Raw genomic sequence first — 16392 nt, 5'->3', positions numbered from 1 at the left:
CATTTGATTTAATCTTGAAATGAAAATGGAGAAGAGAAGGATGGGTAGCAGGAAAGCCGGATACTCCTGAACGTTACACTACTATTGAACATACAGAAATAGAAACTTCAGAAACAACCTGAAAGAAAACTTCAGCTCATAAGGAGACGCATGGGCTTATCAACCTGTATCATTACTCTCCTGGCATTTCAGTACTGATTACCAAGTGTTAACAGTAAATAAAATTCTCATAATCTCTTAAGGCATGCCATATTTTCTGTTGATGATTTAGTGTGTTTTGCTCCGTTGTTCAGTCTAACTTCTGTGCCTACAGCTCTCTTCATGGTTTATTGCCATACCAGAAGTTCATCATATTTTACAGTTCGCCCAACATCCTTTTCACTGACTTACAACAATTAAAGACACTTTATCAATTCAGGTTGCCTAGTTTTTGTTTGTTTGTTTGTTTTGTTGTTTTTTTTTTGGTTGGTTGTTTTTTTCTGTTGTTGTTTTGTTGTTGTTGTTCTACATGAATATACCTTCTTAGTATTTCGGTTATGTATTCACTCTTTGTGCCTTGCAGTTCATCTCTTTCAGTAATCCCCCAGGAATCAGAAGAATACAACACAGCAACGACTTTGAATAAATAGCAAAAACACATAGAAGAAAGGACTTAATAGTATAGTGGACGAGATTCATGCATCTTTTGCTGGGTGACAAGGCTATAGAAGCTTAATTAATTTTCATAAAGCTGGAGAGCTTTTGAAACAAATAATTTTAAAATGCAATTACTTTTTAAAAAAAATCAATTTGCCTGTGACCAAATTTGGGTTACCTTGTCTTCTGGACTATGTGGTACAGCTAGGGGTCTTCAGACAAAAAAGGAAATACTAAGGCCATTACATACTTCAGTTATTTCCATTATTTTCAGAGCTAATACGAATTCCTTCCTAGTGCCAGACAGAATATTTCAGCTGCTGGTACTTATATTTAGCTAATTGAGAACCATTAATCACCATTTCCTGACATAGTATCCTAGAAAAATGCCAAAGTACTTCTATTTAAATTTCATTCACTCAGACGCTTTAAAAATATTTTATTTCTGTGGAATATCAGTTTGGGGATTTGAATTTGTGGGTTGATTTACCAAATAAGTTCCCATAAATATAATTCATTAGAGCTATTTAATAGATTCCCACATATTAGACTGGAATGTATATCATTAATAAAGTATCTCATACTTTTAAAGGCTAATTGATCATAAAGGTGACCTACTGCTTCTGTAGTTAAATAATTCCTAGTTACAGAGGGACGAGTCACAGCCAATCAATATTGCGTGGATTATAATTTATCTTCAATCATTTCATCTGCTCTCAGCACAATATTAAGTCTCTTGGACACCCTTTAACAGTCAAACTCACTGGATAGTTAAGTTTCCATAATTTCTTAGACTGGAAAAGAAAATGTTATTTTCCTAAGCTCCCTCATTATGGAATTTATAGGACTATAGGCATCTGCGTTAACCTGCTTTATTAGATTTTCTGATGAAAGAAAGTTAGGCTCAGACCTTGCATTATATAATGTACACACCACAATGCAAATCTGAATCTCTGCATATATTTAATAAGCAGCCTCTTCCAGAATTTGCATACTAATACACAGCCTGCCACTGCTCCTCATTCCATTTCAATTACTCCTACCTACTGCTGACACCCTGCCTACTGCACTGCTTTCACCGGGAAGGCTTCCGTGCTCCTCACAACTTTTCACATTACTTCCTGTCATACTTTCTCTTGTATGCTCAACAACTCTTCTCCCTTTATTTTTGTAGGTGGGTAAGAGAGGGAATAAAAAGCTAGTCTCCACACTCTCACAGCTTGCACTCAGGCTAAGAGAAGATAAACAATGGGAAGGAGCATTTGCAGGGGAATTTCTGTCCATCCTCAGCTATCTCAGGCTCAAATATGCTTGGGGAAGACTTCTCAATAAAATAGCTACCAGTCTCTCATGAACTCCAGTGCACACAAAGGACATGCAAGAAGGACATCCCTGATTAATTGCAAGGCAAAGGACAAATATTCTGCAAGCCCTTGCTGCAGAGCTTGGAGATGTCTAACAATTCAACAAGGCCAAAACACTCCATGCTTTTAAACTATTATTTTTTAAATGGAAGAAATTATTTTGCTGGAATTTTCCAACATCTTTTCATCTGGCGAAAAAAAAGAGCTACAGTATAAACTTTTGCCAAAGGTAAGTAACTGAAAAGAAGAGTCACATTTTGTACAACCATAAGTATTGCCAATACATATATGTCAATTCCTCTGCCCTCCTTGGATAAAAGGTTTTGCTACTGGACATTTTATATTGAATTTTTTCCTCTAAGAAAATATTTTTATATGTCATTCTGACTGGCTTTAATATTTTTTTCTTGTAGAATTTTGTTCTCCAATAGTGATATATTAGATAGATAGTCTATATGTATGTAATATATGCTAAATATTTAAAAAGAAATAAACTATTTTGTTTACGAAGTTGGTAACAATGACCTAACTGCTCATTCATCATACTCAACTCTTGTATAACACCTAGCTGCAGGCTTATCAAATCAGCCATTACCTGGCCAGTAAGACTCTAATAGCAATCAGATTGCCTGCCATTTGCAGATTGTCTTTACAGGACACTCTATAAAGACCTTTCATGCCATTGAGATGGTTTTGTCAAAATTCACTTTCAGTTTGCTGAACTGACAGTGCATTTGTCTAAGCCACTTTCCAACCTCCTAGGCTCTGTATCCATTCCAAAAAGCTTCTTGTCTGTTTCTGTTACAAATATTTTCCAGAGATGAATGTAAATTTGGTAAGATTTAACTGATGATGAGAGATTGAAAATTCCTGTAACAATTGTAGTGCCAAACTCTGCTATATGAAGAAAACTAACTTTTCAATGCTCTGTGGTCAATTAAGGAAGCATTTAGTTAGTTAAATGAAAGGACTAGTCAGAGTATCAGCTTTTCAGGGTACATAGTGACATTATTTATTGTCTTTGAACACTATTCGCATTAAAAAGCCTTGAAAACAGCCATTCATTTTAGTGGAAACCTCTCTCTGTTTCTCACATTGAAGAATATATTCCATAAAACAAAGAGCGTGATTGCGTTCTGCTTATTAAACTGATGTCTGTTCTTCTCTTTCTTCCTTCCAGCCACCCAGCAGTCCACTCAATCAATGTGCTGCTGTTGCCTAGTTATCAGGAATTCAATCCTGCTGCCACTGAGGTAACATTAGATTTCCCATTGATTCAGTGCGGGAGGACTGGTTCCAGGCAGTAGATAGACAAACTGAAACACAATTTCTTACAGATTTTCTGGAAGAAAAAAAAAAATATTGCCTTCATCAGGGCATTTAGAGCTGCTTCGGACAGGCAGACTAAAAACATCCAGTTTAGTAGGTAAGAAATGTGACACGAAATTTAGTTTTTTTTTGTCTAAGAAACTTCTTTTAGAAGTATTTATAATGTAACTGCTTTAAAGATACTACTAGTATGTGTGTAGGAAGGGAGGTGCTTCTTCTTTATCTTGCCTTGAAGAAATCATCATTTATCTACTGCTAGGCAGAGCTTAGGAAGGACCCTGACCATGCCTTGCAGTGTAATGATCACAGTTCTTAGCAATCTAACAAATATTTCTGACATGTGGAGCAAAATCCACTGGGACCTGACCACTGACTTCAAATGCAAGATTCCTGTTAGCTCCAGTTATCTTCCATGCTCTGATTATATCTCACACCTGAGTTCAAAGAAAAGGCATTTAAGCTTGCACTGACCCAACTTGGCTTGTCCCCATGTGCTGTACAGGTTAGTGTAGACACTGAAACAGCATCAGCAGAATACTAAAGTACTAGTTAATCACCCTTTCTCCTCAGCAAGGCTAATTGCCTCAGGCTTGATGCTGACGCAACTGGCAACTGTTCCGTGTCTGCTCTTCAGTAACTTCAGCTTCCTGCACACTACAGGCAGCTACAGACACATCTCAGATCCATTGTCTTATATATAAGGTACTCCTGCTTCCCCAGCACTGAAAGGCAAGTGGACTTTTATTTTTATGATAGGAATGTTACTCTGAGAAATAACTGAAAATCTCACTTCCATACCTCTCTGATAGCTGTACAAAACTCACTCTGCAGCACCTTCTTTAGAGACTGTAGCTTGTGTACCGGTACTTCTCCAGATTCTTGCAGTTTCTCCAGTAGCTCAATTGCTCTTGCAACATCTGAGTGGAAAAAGAAAAGGAGTACAAGTCAGTATAAACAGAGGTTGTAAATGGAACAGCAACTAGTAAGTGACTAAACCAGGGCACAGTGATGGTGAATTTAAATCCACTTTAGCAATAACTATTGTACTAATCTCGCGTTATACCAGCCTCAGATAGGTACCAGCACCAAGATCCAAATCCAACAAACACGCACACACAATGCTACATTCTCAATTGCAAAACTTTTCTGGAACAAAGCTAACAGTTCAAAGCAGCTAATCCACATCAGCAGACCTTAAATATTTCTTACTTTTCTGCATACAAGAAAGCAGCACTGAAACACTGGGGTTTAATTTCACGAAGTCTGAAAGAATGAGGCTGAAAGTACACTAACAACAATGTGCAAGAAAAGTATTTTATCTTCCCTTCTCTTAAATCTAAACATAAATTATGGATAAAGAAAATCTTCTAGAGACAAGTAAGAGTCTGCTAGTGAAGAATGAGAAGCCTGCTAATGAAGAGTAAATGAGAGTATATGGGTAAGGCTCTTATCTAAGTCTCCAAAGACCTATGCTAAGTTTGCTGATTTGCCATGTAAAAATCCATATTACCAACAGAAGTGCTTTTGGTGGCCTAAATCCTTCTTAAACCTGTGTGTATCATCAAGGGCAAAATCTAGGTGTTTCTGAAGAGCAGTCCAGAGGGCTTAAGTGAGTAGCCATTCAGAGTGGTGAGCAGGACTCTGGTCCAGCTGAACCAGCCCATAACCTCACTCATAACATTTTTCATCTTTAACACAAGTTCCTAATTCACACACTAATTACTAAGATACTTTAAAAAAAAAAAAAAACACACACACAAAAAAAAAACAAAACTGTCCATGAGATGCCCAACAATCCTTTATGGCTGGGGACACAGGAGCAGAAGAAATACTAGCCTGTCTGACAGAGGCTAGCCTTATAAAGAAAGAGACATTGACTCATTTGGAGGAGTGAGCTGAGCAATACACATCCCAGTCAGCCTTCAAAATGGTAGAGCTTAATAGACGTTTTTCTCCTCCTGTGCCATTTAATGCTGCCTTGAGGCTCATCCTGTACATTTGCAGATATAGCTGAACCTGGCAATGCTGTTGCCTTGACTGTGTGGTCACTCTCACATCTTCTGGTGTATTTTGCATAGCTACCACAGCCACTATTGGTGAACTGCACTACTCTACTAAAAATAGGTCTGTATCCTAGCAATTAAATGAATTTATAGTACTAAATGATAAATGAATAATTGAAGTATTTTAATTCTGTGCGTTAACTGCGCTATAAAGAAATAAGCTCCCTCCCCCTTGCCACACCACTCCAAAACATCTACAATGACTAGATGCATCCCTGTATAATTCTCCCAGCTGATGACAAGGATTTTACTGTTTGTGACTGGGAGATTATGCTAATTGAGAGAGTTCTTACAATCCTTGGCTTGTAGCTGAGCTATACTGACCAGATATCTTAGACATAAAAGACGTGAGAAATTTTCTGGAAATAGAAAAGAGATAACAGTAGATGAGCTGTAATGGGAATAAAACTATAATAACGTATTTGCATTTGTAACACAATAATTATTATCCATCTGCATCGGTGTTAGGAAAAGAGAAGATGATGCCTCAAAGAATTTACAAGTAAGGTGATTTACACAGGAGGTAAGCAACCGGTTAGTGTGGTAGGTTATGCCACAGCACCAACACCCAAATAATTCCCAAGCTCTTTTACAGACCCAAATATGAGAGGAAACATGGCAGAAAGCATGCAGTGTTTATTTAAGAAGGAAGTTTCCCCTTACCAGGCTTCAGTTTACATTGCAGAGCAGTCTTTCATGCACACTCTACCAAGTGTACATGAAATTTCAGATGAAACTAAACCTAAACCCATGCTCAAAGACTGCACCCATGCATTTACTCCAAGCTGTGCTTCAACTGCTAGTGGGTATCCAGTCCATGTCACTAGGTCACGGCCAGTCTGAAATAACCTCTCCATACAACACACACGATGTGGGCATGAGGTCCTCAGCACCACCTGCCCTACTTCGCTGATCTGCCCATTGTTCCACTGCACACTATCTGCTAGTAGCCAGTGTCATCCATAAGGGGTCATCTGAGACCCCCGAGACCTTGGTGTGATGGGAAATAGGTTGTATTTCCTTCCTTTAATAACCCTAACGAGAAGCTTAAGGTACACTTAAAAATTGAAATTGCTCAAAGCACAGGAACTTAAAAGCAGCAAAGGCTTTTTGCCGATCCTTTATACAAGGTGAATTCCAGCTAAAACCGAAGAAAGTGCTTATTCAAAAAAGTGATGTCACTGGCAATGAAGCAGATTTCAAAGTCACATTGAAGGAAAAGCATATAGCACGGAATCCACCCCTGGTGAAGTCAGATACGTCACTGCCATACGTTTCAGAAGTACTGGTATTCACCTGCTGGGATATTTTTCTTGTCTCAAACCCTCCTTTGATTACAAATGTAATCAGCTTTGCTTGCAAAAGTTATCATCAAGTAATTGTTCTTAAATACCATTTTCTTACATACTTGTGGAAAGCACAAATTTATGAAAAGTGTGGGTGTAAGAAATACTCCAGGAATTATGTTAAAACCAGTTAAATTTTATGTAAATAAAATACTCTTGCTTTTCATTTCTGATTTGTCCTTTCTTTAATCAAAGGTATTTTTGAAACACAACAGAAAATAATCTCTTGCCTACTACATTATAAAATATGAACTCCATTATATTAACATTAAGCTGATGGTAATGTCACTGAGATCCATCCTCATTTCCCATATTTACATCCCTCATAAATTATCAGGAATTTTGAGTAATGATGTGGGTAGAATTATTCCTCTGCATTCTATGATGCGTACACTTTGAAAGGACTATGCACTTATTTGCCCTCTTTTTATTATCCAATGCTCTTTTTTTTTATTTTTTATCTCTTTCTTCTTACTTCCTCCTACGTACACAAAACTCCTTTCTTTCCCATTCTCCTTAACATTCACTTCCCTTTTTGTCTTCTCATCGTGATGCTTGCCTACAGCCTTTCAGGAAATAAGAACGTTTCAGTGTGGTGGGTCACGTTATCAGTGAAACACAGAGAAGGCAGGGGGCTGTGGGTGGAACACATTTTATCAAGTGTGCTCATCAAAAGAAAAGCATGGCTCTCAGAGAAAAAAAAAATCTCATTCCAAGTGTTCTTTCTGTTTTCATTTGAATGAATTTTCATCTGCAATGCTAGTGGGACAGAAGCAGGAGGTTACTATATAGACATTATGAAAGAGAAGTATCACTAGAACACAGAACCAGCAAGATATCTACTGTGATATAAGAGGAACATTTCCATGGAATACTAAATGAATTCTGTAGACGTAGAAATATATCACAGCGCAACTGATAAAAAGGTCTTCCTGCCTAGTTACCACTTTTTTCTTCATGCTTTTGTTCTGGTATTACAAGCTGTTTTCACTAGCTGATTTTGTTCACATAGCTAAGCAATAAACAATGTAGACTGATCTGTTTAATTAGCTGGATGTTTTGAAAAGTAAACGTTATTTCCAATGTTTTGCAATCCAGCTTTTACGACTTGATAATTACGAATCCATGCATTACAGAAAGAATCCTGGCTGGTCTCCACTCAGTGGTCCTTCCACAGGACTGTTAGCTTTGGGGAGATGAGATCCAGCATTCTGTGAAAGTTGAGTGTGGTTTCATGCTGGTATATTTTGTCCAGGCTAAGTTTGTTTCAATTTCACCGAATCATAAAATCATAGAATCATTCAGGTTGGAAAAGACCTCTAAGATCATCTAGTCCAACCTTAATTTAGTCAGATACGTTACACATTACTAGGAAAAAAACATAGAAAATGATTTTAGCTTGTTAAATGCTCCCCATCTAATACCAGAGTGACTTCAAAAAGAACGTACTTGCATGCTTTGTAATGCAAAATATGGAAACTGGTGTGTATCTACCAGCGTTCATCCTTCCTGTCGTGCTCCTCCTCTGTGAGCAAGTCAAACGTCAGTATGCAGCCCTTAAAATAAATATATTATCCTCTGACTTAAGAGACAATTAAGCAGAAAATAGTATGCTCTGTAATACTAGCTTGGGTTCAAACAGTAATTACTCAGAAACATAGTATTTCTATACTCTGGTAAATATTCTAGAATCATATTGTTGGGTTGCTCCTGAAGCAAAAATATGGTGATCACTTGCTTTTTAACAAGACATGAGGAAACAGACTTCTCACATTCTCAAGGTCATTCTGCTGCCTCATTCATGTTAATTGTGGAGAACTTCAATGACTTAGTATGCCAGTTATTAAGAAAAGTAAATGTGCTGAATAAACACCATGCTTTGGTACCTCACAAATTGATAGCAAGGACACTCAGTAAACCTCTGATACATTCACTAACTTCACTGTGGCATTACAAAAAAATAATCCTGGCAATTTACAAGCTATATACCATTGTGTCCAAAGACCTTTAATTAGGCTGAGGGTGAAGAATTTGCATGACATAACAGGTCTTTATAATTGTCAGCTTTTGTTTCTCCAATACTTTTGTTAAGGTTTAGTTGTTCCTTTACAGCTCATGAAAACATATTCCCGAATTCTGTTATTCTGTCAATTTTTTATCATCACTTCCAAAGCCTATGCAGGATGCTTACTTAGCAAACTTCTTCGAATACCATCAAATGACAGTAGGTGATCAACGGTCAGGCAATTAGAATTCCATAGTGATTAGCAAAGTTCATTCATGATTCATAGCCAGTAGCCCTAATGCATTATATCAGACTCTCTCTGTGACTTCTTCGTTAAAGCACAAGCTGTAGAAGATTTTCAGTGTGTATCTTTTGAAAATTTTCTGAATTACTAGAGCTCTGCTGTCAGCTGCTGCTTTGCATAACATAACAATTCCCACCCTGGTATCAAAGAGCAGAGTGTCCCATGTCCCTTCATTCAGCTCTTTGGTTCCTTGCTAACGGCACAGTGCTCTCCTGAAATACAACTTAAAACATTTCATCTAACCTAGAGAGTTCAGGAAAATTGAGGCAGAAAGCAGACTTTTTTGCCAATTTGAGTTGCTGTGTTTGTCTTGCCCAGAATTTCATGGCAATCAGTAAGCGTAAAGGTGTACTTCACCATGGTAAATCAGACTTGATGTGCAGGGAGCAACAAGCCAAGCTGTTAGGATACAGCAATACTATTCAGAACTTGATCGTGTATATCTGTGAGGTCTGCTCAAAATAATTATAGCAAGAATAATAATATCAGTGCATTCATACTCAAGTTTAGATGACATGGGTAGCAGTTAGAGATTTACTGCAGTGTCACTTCATACTCCTGTGGTTAAACATCACTATGAATGCACAAATAAATGTAACAAAGAGCAACCAAACAGAGCCCTCATGATTCATCTCGTGGTGAGGGTTTCAACTCACCACACTTCTGATGCAGACATCTACAGCTCAGCTTCTCACCCTAGACTGTCGCTACTTTTGATGAAGAAAAACAGACACTTTCAGGCTACAATTCATCTGGCCTAATTTAGATGAGATGAATCATGCTCTGGGAGTGCCTGTTCTCTTTGTTGACTACAAAGGGAGAATAGATGATTAACTCAGATGTACATGCCTACATCCTACATATTAAATGGTATGATGAAACCCACTCTTATTGTCCAGATACATTGTGAATGACTCAAGCAAATTTACCTCCGTGTGGTCCAGGTGACACCACATTTGATAAGAACAGTGTTGTCAGCAGGCAGGCCAATATGCATTTTAGTTAAGGCTTTTAAAAATGTCTTAATCAAAGATTTTATTGATTTCTTTTCTTGATGTATCAACCATGAAATAAGATTGAGCACACTTGCATGTGTCTCATTTTGCCTGACGTGATGTGACTGCTCCCAGGGACAATGGTGCAATTTCCCTGAAGGTTCCTACATACATTCCTCCACTGCCTCGGTCACAGAAGCATAGAATCATTCAGGTTGGAAAAGACCTCTAAGATCATCAAGTCCAAGCGCCAGTCTAGCACATTCATTTTTTGTGGCCACTCATCAGACTCTGTTTGGGTTTAAACTGATCTATTTCTGCATGTTTGTGCTACACTCAGGCTTTATCTGGCTCTAGCTTCTCGGACACACCACAGCCACACAAAATCCTCAGCTTCACTTGGTCTCCCAGAAGTAAAGCCTGTGACCCAGCTGCTGCACACCCCAAGGCAGTGCTAAGCACCACGAGACTTCCCAGCAGCTTTGGCAGGAGAACCGGAATATGACAGTAAAGGTCTGAAATGTTTTGCTAAATAACTTATAGAAAGGACAGAGTTTATTTGCAGGGAAAGCACAGTCACCTTTAATCCAAAATACAGACAGAAACTGTGTGGAGATCTCTCCATCCAGCATCCTCGGCACTACAGAAGACCCTTAAGGTTCTCTTCAGCAATTTCAGTCACTTTTGCTGTTGCAGGCATACTGCCTTAAACACTGCCATTTCAGGCATGCTGCTCCTGAAAACTCTGCTTAGCTTGTTCAAATTGAGCACTCAAAAGGTTCCTTTAAATGAAAAAATATGCTCTTTATATTCTCTGAACCTCACAACATCTACAATGACCAAGTAATCTTCCCTACTCTCAAACTCCAAAGATTTATCTAGTGATTTCCATTCTTCAGCTAGGCATTTTTCATAGCCTTAACCTACCACGAAGGCCACCTGGGAGAACTGGATTTGCTTCACCTTGGTCAATCTTCTTAACCTATTCATTGCTGTATAAGGGCAAAGCCATTCCTCTAACTGTTTGAGATTGTTAGATGCTTTGAGAGAGTGGCTTGGTACTGTCACATTCCCACTACTGCTTTTTAAAGGAATAATAATAAATCATGAAACAGAAGAAATTGAATTAACAGGTAATTCAAGATTGTTTCAAGATGATGGGTTTCACTGGCTTAGCTCTAGGCCTGAAGAGCAATAATACAATTCAGAATTTTCAAAGATGGGGATATAAAACTAACCTTAAAACCAAACGATTTTAAAACAGTGAAGTAGTTTTTATTCTTCCAAACCATTAGTTTCATTACAATTTCTAAAGCAAGGCAGGTGACGAGGTGCATAAATGTGAGTATGAAGATTTTCACCACATGATTTTACCATCTGTGAGTAAGCAAGACATTAAAGATAACACCAGCCCTTTACATTTGACAGCACCCACTACTTTTGTATAGAAGACATTCAACACAGCAGCAGTATGAAAACAAGTTCCCACATTATCCTTCAAGAGAGAGGGTTAAAAAATAAAGCTGAAAATGCAAAGAATAGAGAAGAACTGAAGACACTGATATTTCCTAACACATTACTTAAACAAGAATGACATTTTTTCCCCTGCATTAGCTATGGAGAAAAGAGAAGGGAGGGTAAAATTTCTTTTTTTTTTTTTTTTCTTCTTTCTCTGCATATAGATTCAATTTTATATTGTTCAATCATGCCTGCTCTTTGTGATCAGAACTATGATTTATAGCTAGCCACTAACTGCTGAATAGAACAGATGAGACATGATTCTGATGATTTTTCTGAGTAGGGACAGTTAGTTATGAATATGACACAAAAAGAACAAGGTTTGTTAGACTTTGAAAAAAATGTATTCAAGTAAATATATATTGTATATATTTCGAATATATGTGTACATATTAATTCATTAAGTAAAATAATTAAATCCTCATTTCCTGCAGGAAGCATAATATGTACATATTTCTTTAAAATAAAAAAGAAAAGTAACAGTATTTAAAACAGTTATTTGCCTACCCAGAAGTGTAAAATAGCGTTCCGTCTTGGCTTCCTGAAACTATGAAATAATGGCAAAAAAAGAGCCCTCTGAAGCTAAGCTATAAACCCCTGAGAAATTGTGAAATTCAGTAGGGTAAGGACCTGGCTGTAATAAATAAGTTCTTGCAAGCTGAACTCTGTGGAAATAGGAAAACTGTATATTCTCTCCTGTAGCCATTGGTATCTTGTAAAGAGATGTCGAGAACTCCTCCAGCCTCAGCTGTCTCCTGATCACATAGCTTGGTTTTGCAAGAACAGTTCAGCAGAACCACTCTCATGCTGGAGTGGAGCTGTTTAAAACGGCAGGCAGAAGTATGCTGGACACCTAGCTGAAACTGCAAATGTAAACGCTTTACAGGTTCTGATCCCAAATTAAAAAAAATAAAAGGCTGCTACATTAAAATACCGCAAGGAAGGGTCCTTAATTGAAACTTAATAGAATGCTTGCTTTTGTGTTTTAGTCTGCAAGCATACAGAGAAAACCATTACAATCAGTGAAGGAATTAAATGTTTGGCTAACCTAGAGAAGCAGAAAACAGAAACAATTACAATGAATAGGCTTGTGCGAACAACAAAAAACAGGATGAAAAACAACACTATTTCTAATTGCCATATACTTTTCTCTTAGCTGAATTCCATTCTTTCACTCCCCTCCCTATGCAAAAGCATGTATTTACATGTCCTACATGTGCACTGCAAAACAAAAGCATTGGCCATATGGGCCACCTCATGCGTTACCCACACGGATGCTTGCAGCCTGTCTTTAGTTTGCAGCTGAGAGATTTTTCTTGGCAGGGAAGCCAACAGGAAGAGGTGAAAAAGGCACCAAGAGGTGTCTCGCAAAGGGAGGCAAGGTTAACCTAGGGATGCTAATTCTCTGTCACAACAGGCACTGCGCGTTGGAGCCAAGGCAGTTGCTCCCCCTTCTCCTCCCTGCTCATGTGTCATTACCAGTCTCCTGCTGCCTCTCCTCAGTTCTTACCTCGCCAGCTAATCTTAACCTTAAATCTTTTTCTGTTATTACCAGAAAGATGGCTGTGGGCTACTGGCAGTTGTACCTAGCAGCAATGCAAATCATCACTGGAAGTCAAGCATTATGATTTTATCTTCTGTTGCTTGGTGTGTTTTCTTAGGTGATTTGAGATGACAGAGAAAAGATGACATTTGCGCAATACAATGGATGTGATGCAGTCATTACAGACACACATCTAACACAACTTTTTCCCTGTAGGGTCAGGTAACAAGAAGAAAGTTAATATTCTCTCTTCAATTTTAGTGGATTTAAGGATATTACTTCTTGCAGATCGAATCCCTCTGGTAGCTGGCTACATCCTAGTCATTTCTCAGAAAAGGGGAAAAAAAACAACAACTTTCTTTGAAGACATGTATGCGAAAAGCTACAACAGCAGAAGGCAGTATAAATAAAATCCTTTGGCAGTACAACTAGGTGGTACAGATATCTGCTGATAGATCTCAACAACTGCTCGCTGCTAACTTTCAGCTCTGAGATGGCTATGACCTCAGAAGAAAGCTGTTGACTCCTGAATTGCTGCTGCAAGGTACACACAAAACTTTGAAACTGAAAACCCCTGTGAGAAACAGAGCTCACGGCCACCTTTGTGCCGTTGCTTGGTGTTGTATGTGTGCTACAATGCTGAGAACAGGAGCAGGGGGAACTGGAACTCATCTCAGGTTGCAGCCTTATTTCACAAGGTAAGTTATCTGCCTAAAATACAAGGAGCACACCTGGCATCTTCTGACATGGCCATACTGTTAGGAAGCAAAAGGCACTGTATAAACGAGCATAAGTTCCACTAATGGATTACAAGTCTATCAGGCTACAGAGGGGACCAGACGTAAAACCACCTCTTTTCCAAAGAGTGCCTCATGGATTTTAAAGTCATCATGCCCTCTTAAAGTTTCTCTGGTCTGGCTCTGTATAACAAAGAACAGATACATTATCCTTTTATTCCTGTGATGATTCAGTAAATAGCATTTGACAGAAACACTACTGCCAAATCTACTGAAAAGTGAAGAGATGATGCTAAATAAATTTCTGAGGGTTAAAACTGCTGATGATGGCCACAGTGATCCACCTAAGCTATTTCAAGTACACTCTTCCCCAATACTTAACTGGTTCCAGAGGGACTGATACCTTACGGTCTAGGAGATTTATTATTTTTCAGAAAACATGGTTGAAAAAGAAAATCAAAGAGTTAGTGAAATTGGAGGATTAGTGCTTAAACTTGGGCTCTCATTAAAAAGAAACAGTAAAAATGTAATTTAGGTTCAGAAGAAATAAATTAGGAGTCTATTTTGGGCCACATTCTTCCTTATTTGATTTCCCATGTTTACACAGAAACAATTAAAATCAATGCATTGATGCTCTTTGCATTCATGGATACTTCATTGTTCTATCTTTTAAATGGTAACAGTTTTCCAATCCCTTCTGGAAATCAACTTTTCTAATATATATATTTTAACTATTACTAGTAAAGTAGCACTAAGGTAATAACTCATTATAAGAAGCATTTCCTCATGACTTTGGGGAATTGCATTTGGAAAGTTCACGGTTTATTTAACCATTCTGTTTTGGACCTCAGAAAATCACATTCTCAAATATATACATACATCTCCTTCTGTATTTAACTTAACTGAGACCTGAGCTTGTGGTTTAAATACTCATTATTAAAAGAAAACTGCTAGTATGCAAATGTGCATTTCTGAATCAAATCATCTTATCTGAATAGAGAATTAACCATTAAATGTTTGTCATTCAGAGGGTAACTCTCCAGCAAATATCACAAAAGAAGATTAAACTGACTTAGATTAACTTTGAAAATCCTTGGATTTATACATATGTGCGGTTTCCAGCACATTAGTATTATTTTTTAATGTCAAAAATACATCATGTGAAACAATTGTGCATGATGGAAAGCAGATTTACAAATTTACAGTTAAGTGCTCTCAAAATGCTATCTATCTGCCTTTCCTTGGTTTCCTCTTAAATCCTCAACTTCTAATTATTTGTGCTTCTGAGTAAGTAAAATCAACAGTTTTACATAATTCATATTTTAAATTCTATAGCTTTACCTACAAGAACCTCGTTTTGTATCAGAATGACACAAGTCACCAAAGGCTTGTATTTCTTTTTTTGCATGTGCATGACTGTCATCCATGTTAAGGAGAGATGTGAATATATGTGTTGTGAAATGGGGAACAAAAAGGACAAATTATCCTCGTCACAAAGCTGAGAACTTCAGTAATTTGTCACTTTTTAAATTTTTCTCTGTGATAACATTATCAGGGGAGTCCAACTGGAGCTTCAGGATAGAATTAAGCAAATTGTTTACTTACAATTACATTAAGAGGTTAATCCTTTTTTCATTAGTTACACAAATGTCTCTTGGACATCAGCATGCAACTGAAGTGTGTACAAACCAGCATAGGGATATTATTTACAAAAACTAATCTTTCCTTTTCAACATTATCTATAGACAGAGGGCATACGTTTGCTACACACACACACAGGAAAAAAAAAATATATATCATCCCATGTTCTTTCTGATCATTAACACTCTCATATTGCAACCTGCTGCAAATGGTGAATTCTGCACCTGCCCAGGGGCTTGTCACAGGCTCCATCCACTTCACCAAGTTTCAGGAGCAAGCCCCTTCTGGAGAACAAGCAGACGAATGTACACACATTAGTTGTGTTTACCACTTTGTTCTATGTAGGGTAAATTCAGGTAGATTACAATGATTATTTCATTGCTACCACCATCTCAGAAATTTTTTTTCAGCCTGACAGACCAGAGGGAATGGTAGGAACAGCTGCTCTCACAGAGGTGTCTCTCAAAAATCCCCTGACTTTGAACACAGCTTCTGATCAGTTACATCTTTCAGAAGTAAACACAGCTGGAAATTTAAGATATTCCCCCTCTATGCCCCACAAAGGTGGCCTAGCGTTAAAAACGCCACTACTTTTTGGAAGACGTTTCTGTGTCCACGTAGCGCCAGCCATGAAGGCGCATTTCTCTGAAGAAAGGCAGTGCTGGAGGGCCCGCCGTGCCTGGTGCACACAGAAGATGATGCAATGAACTTGGATTCGTTTCCACCCCCCGAGACCATGCTCAGTTTCAATGGCCACATCATCACAAGCTGTTTCAGACCCGAGGACAGAGCCTTGTCCCTCAGCACGCGGCCGGCTGAACCCAAGCCACCTCGTGAGGCAGAGCCCCCCTTGCCACAGCGAACCCTGGCACCTCTTCCAGTTCAGGCTTCTACTGCCAGAGGTGTTTAAG

At 38.2% G+C, this 16392-nt stretch overlaps 1 protein-coding gene across 2 annotated transcripts in view; it reads right to left on the bottom strand.

Annotated features, from left to right (window-relative positions):
• The window catches only part of LIN7A (lin-7 homolog A, crumbs cell polarity complex component), a 50895-nt gene that overhangs the window by 29170 nt on the left and 5333 nt on the right, over positions 1 to 16392 (bottom strand). For both annotated transcript variants that reach the window (XM_082751434.1, XM_082751433.1), the window contains exon 2: positions 4128 to 4246. In XM_082751434.1, coding sequence (XP_082607560.1) covers positions 4128 to 4246 — 119 coding nt within the window. The remainder of the gene's footprint in view (positions 1 to 4127; positions 4247 to 16392) is intronic.

Source organism: Aythya marila (genome assembly GCF_965140915.1).
Source record: "Aythya marila genome assembly, chromosome: 1".
Lineage (NCBI taxonomy): Eukaryota > Metazoa > Chordata > Aves > Anseriformes > Anatidae > Aythya > Aythya marila.
Note: the sequence above shows the minus strand (reverse complement) of the source record. Positions and strands in the feature narration are given on the sequence as shown.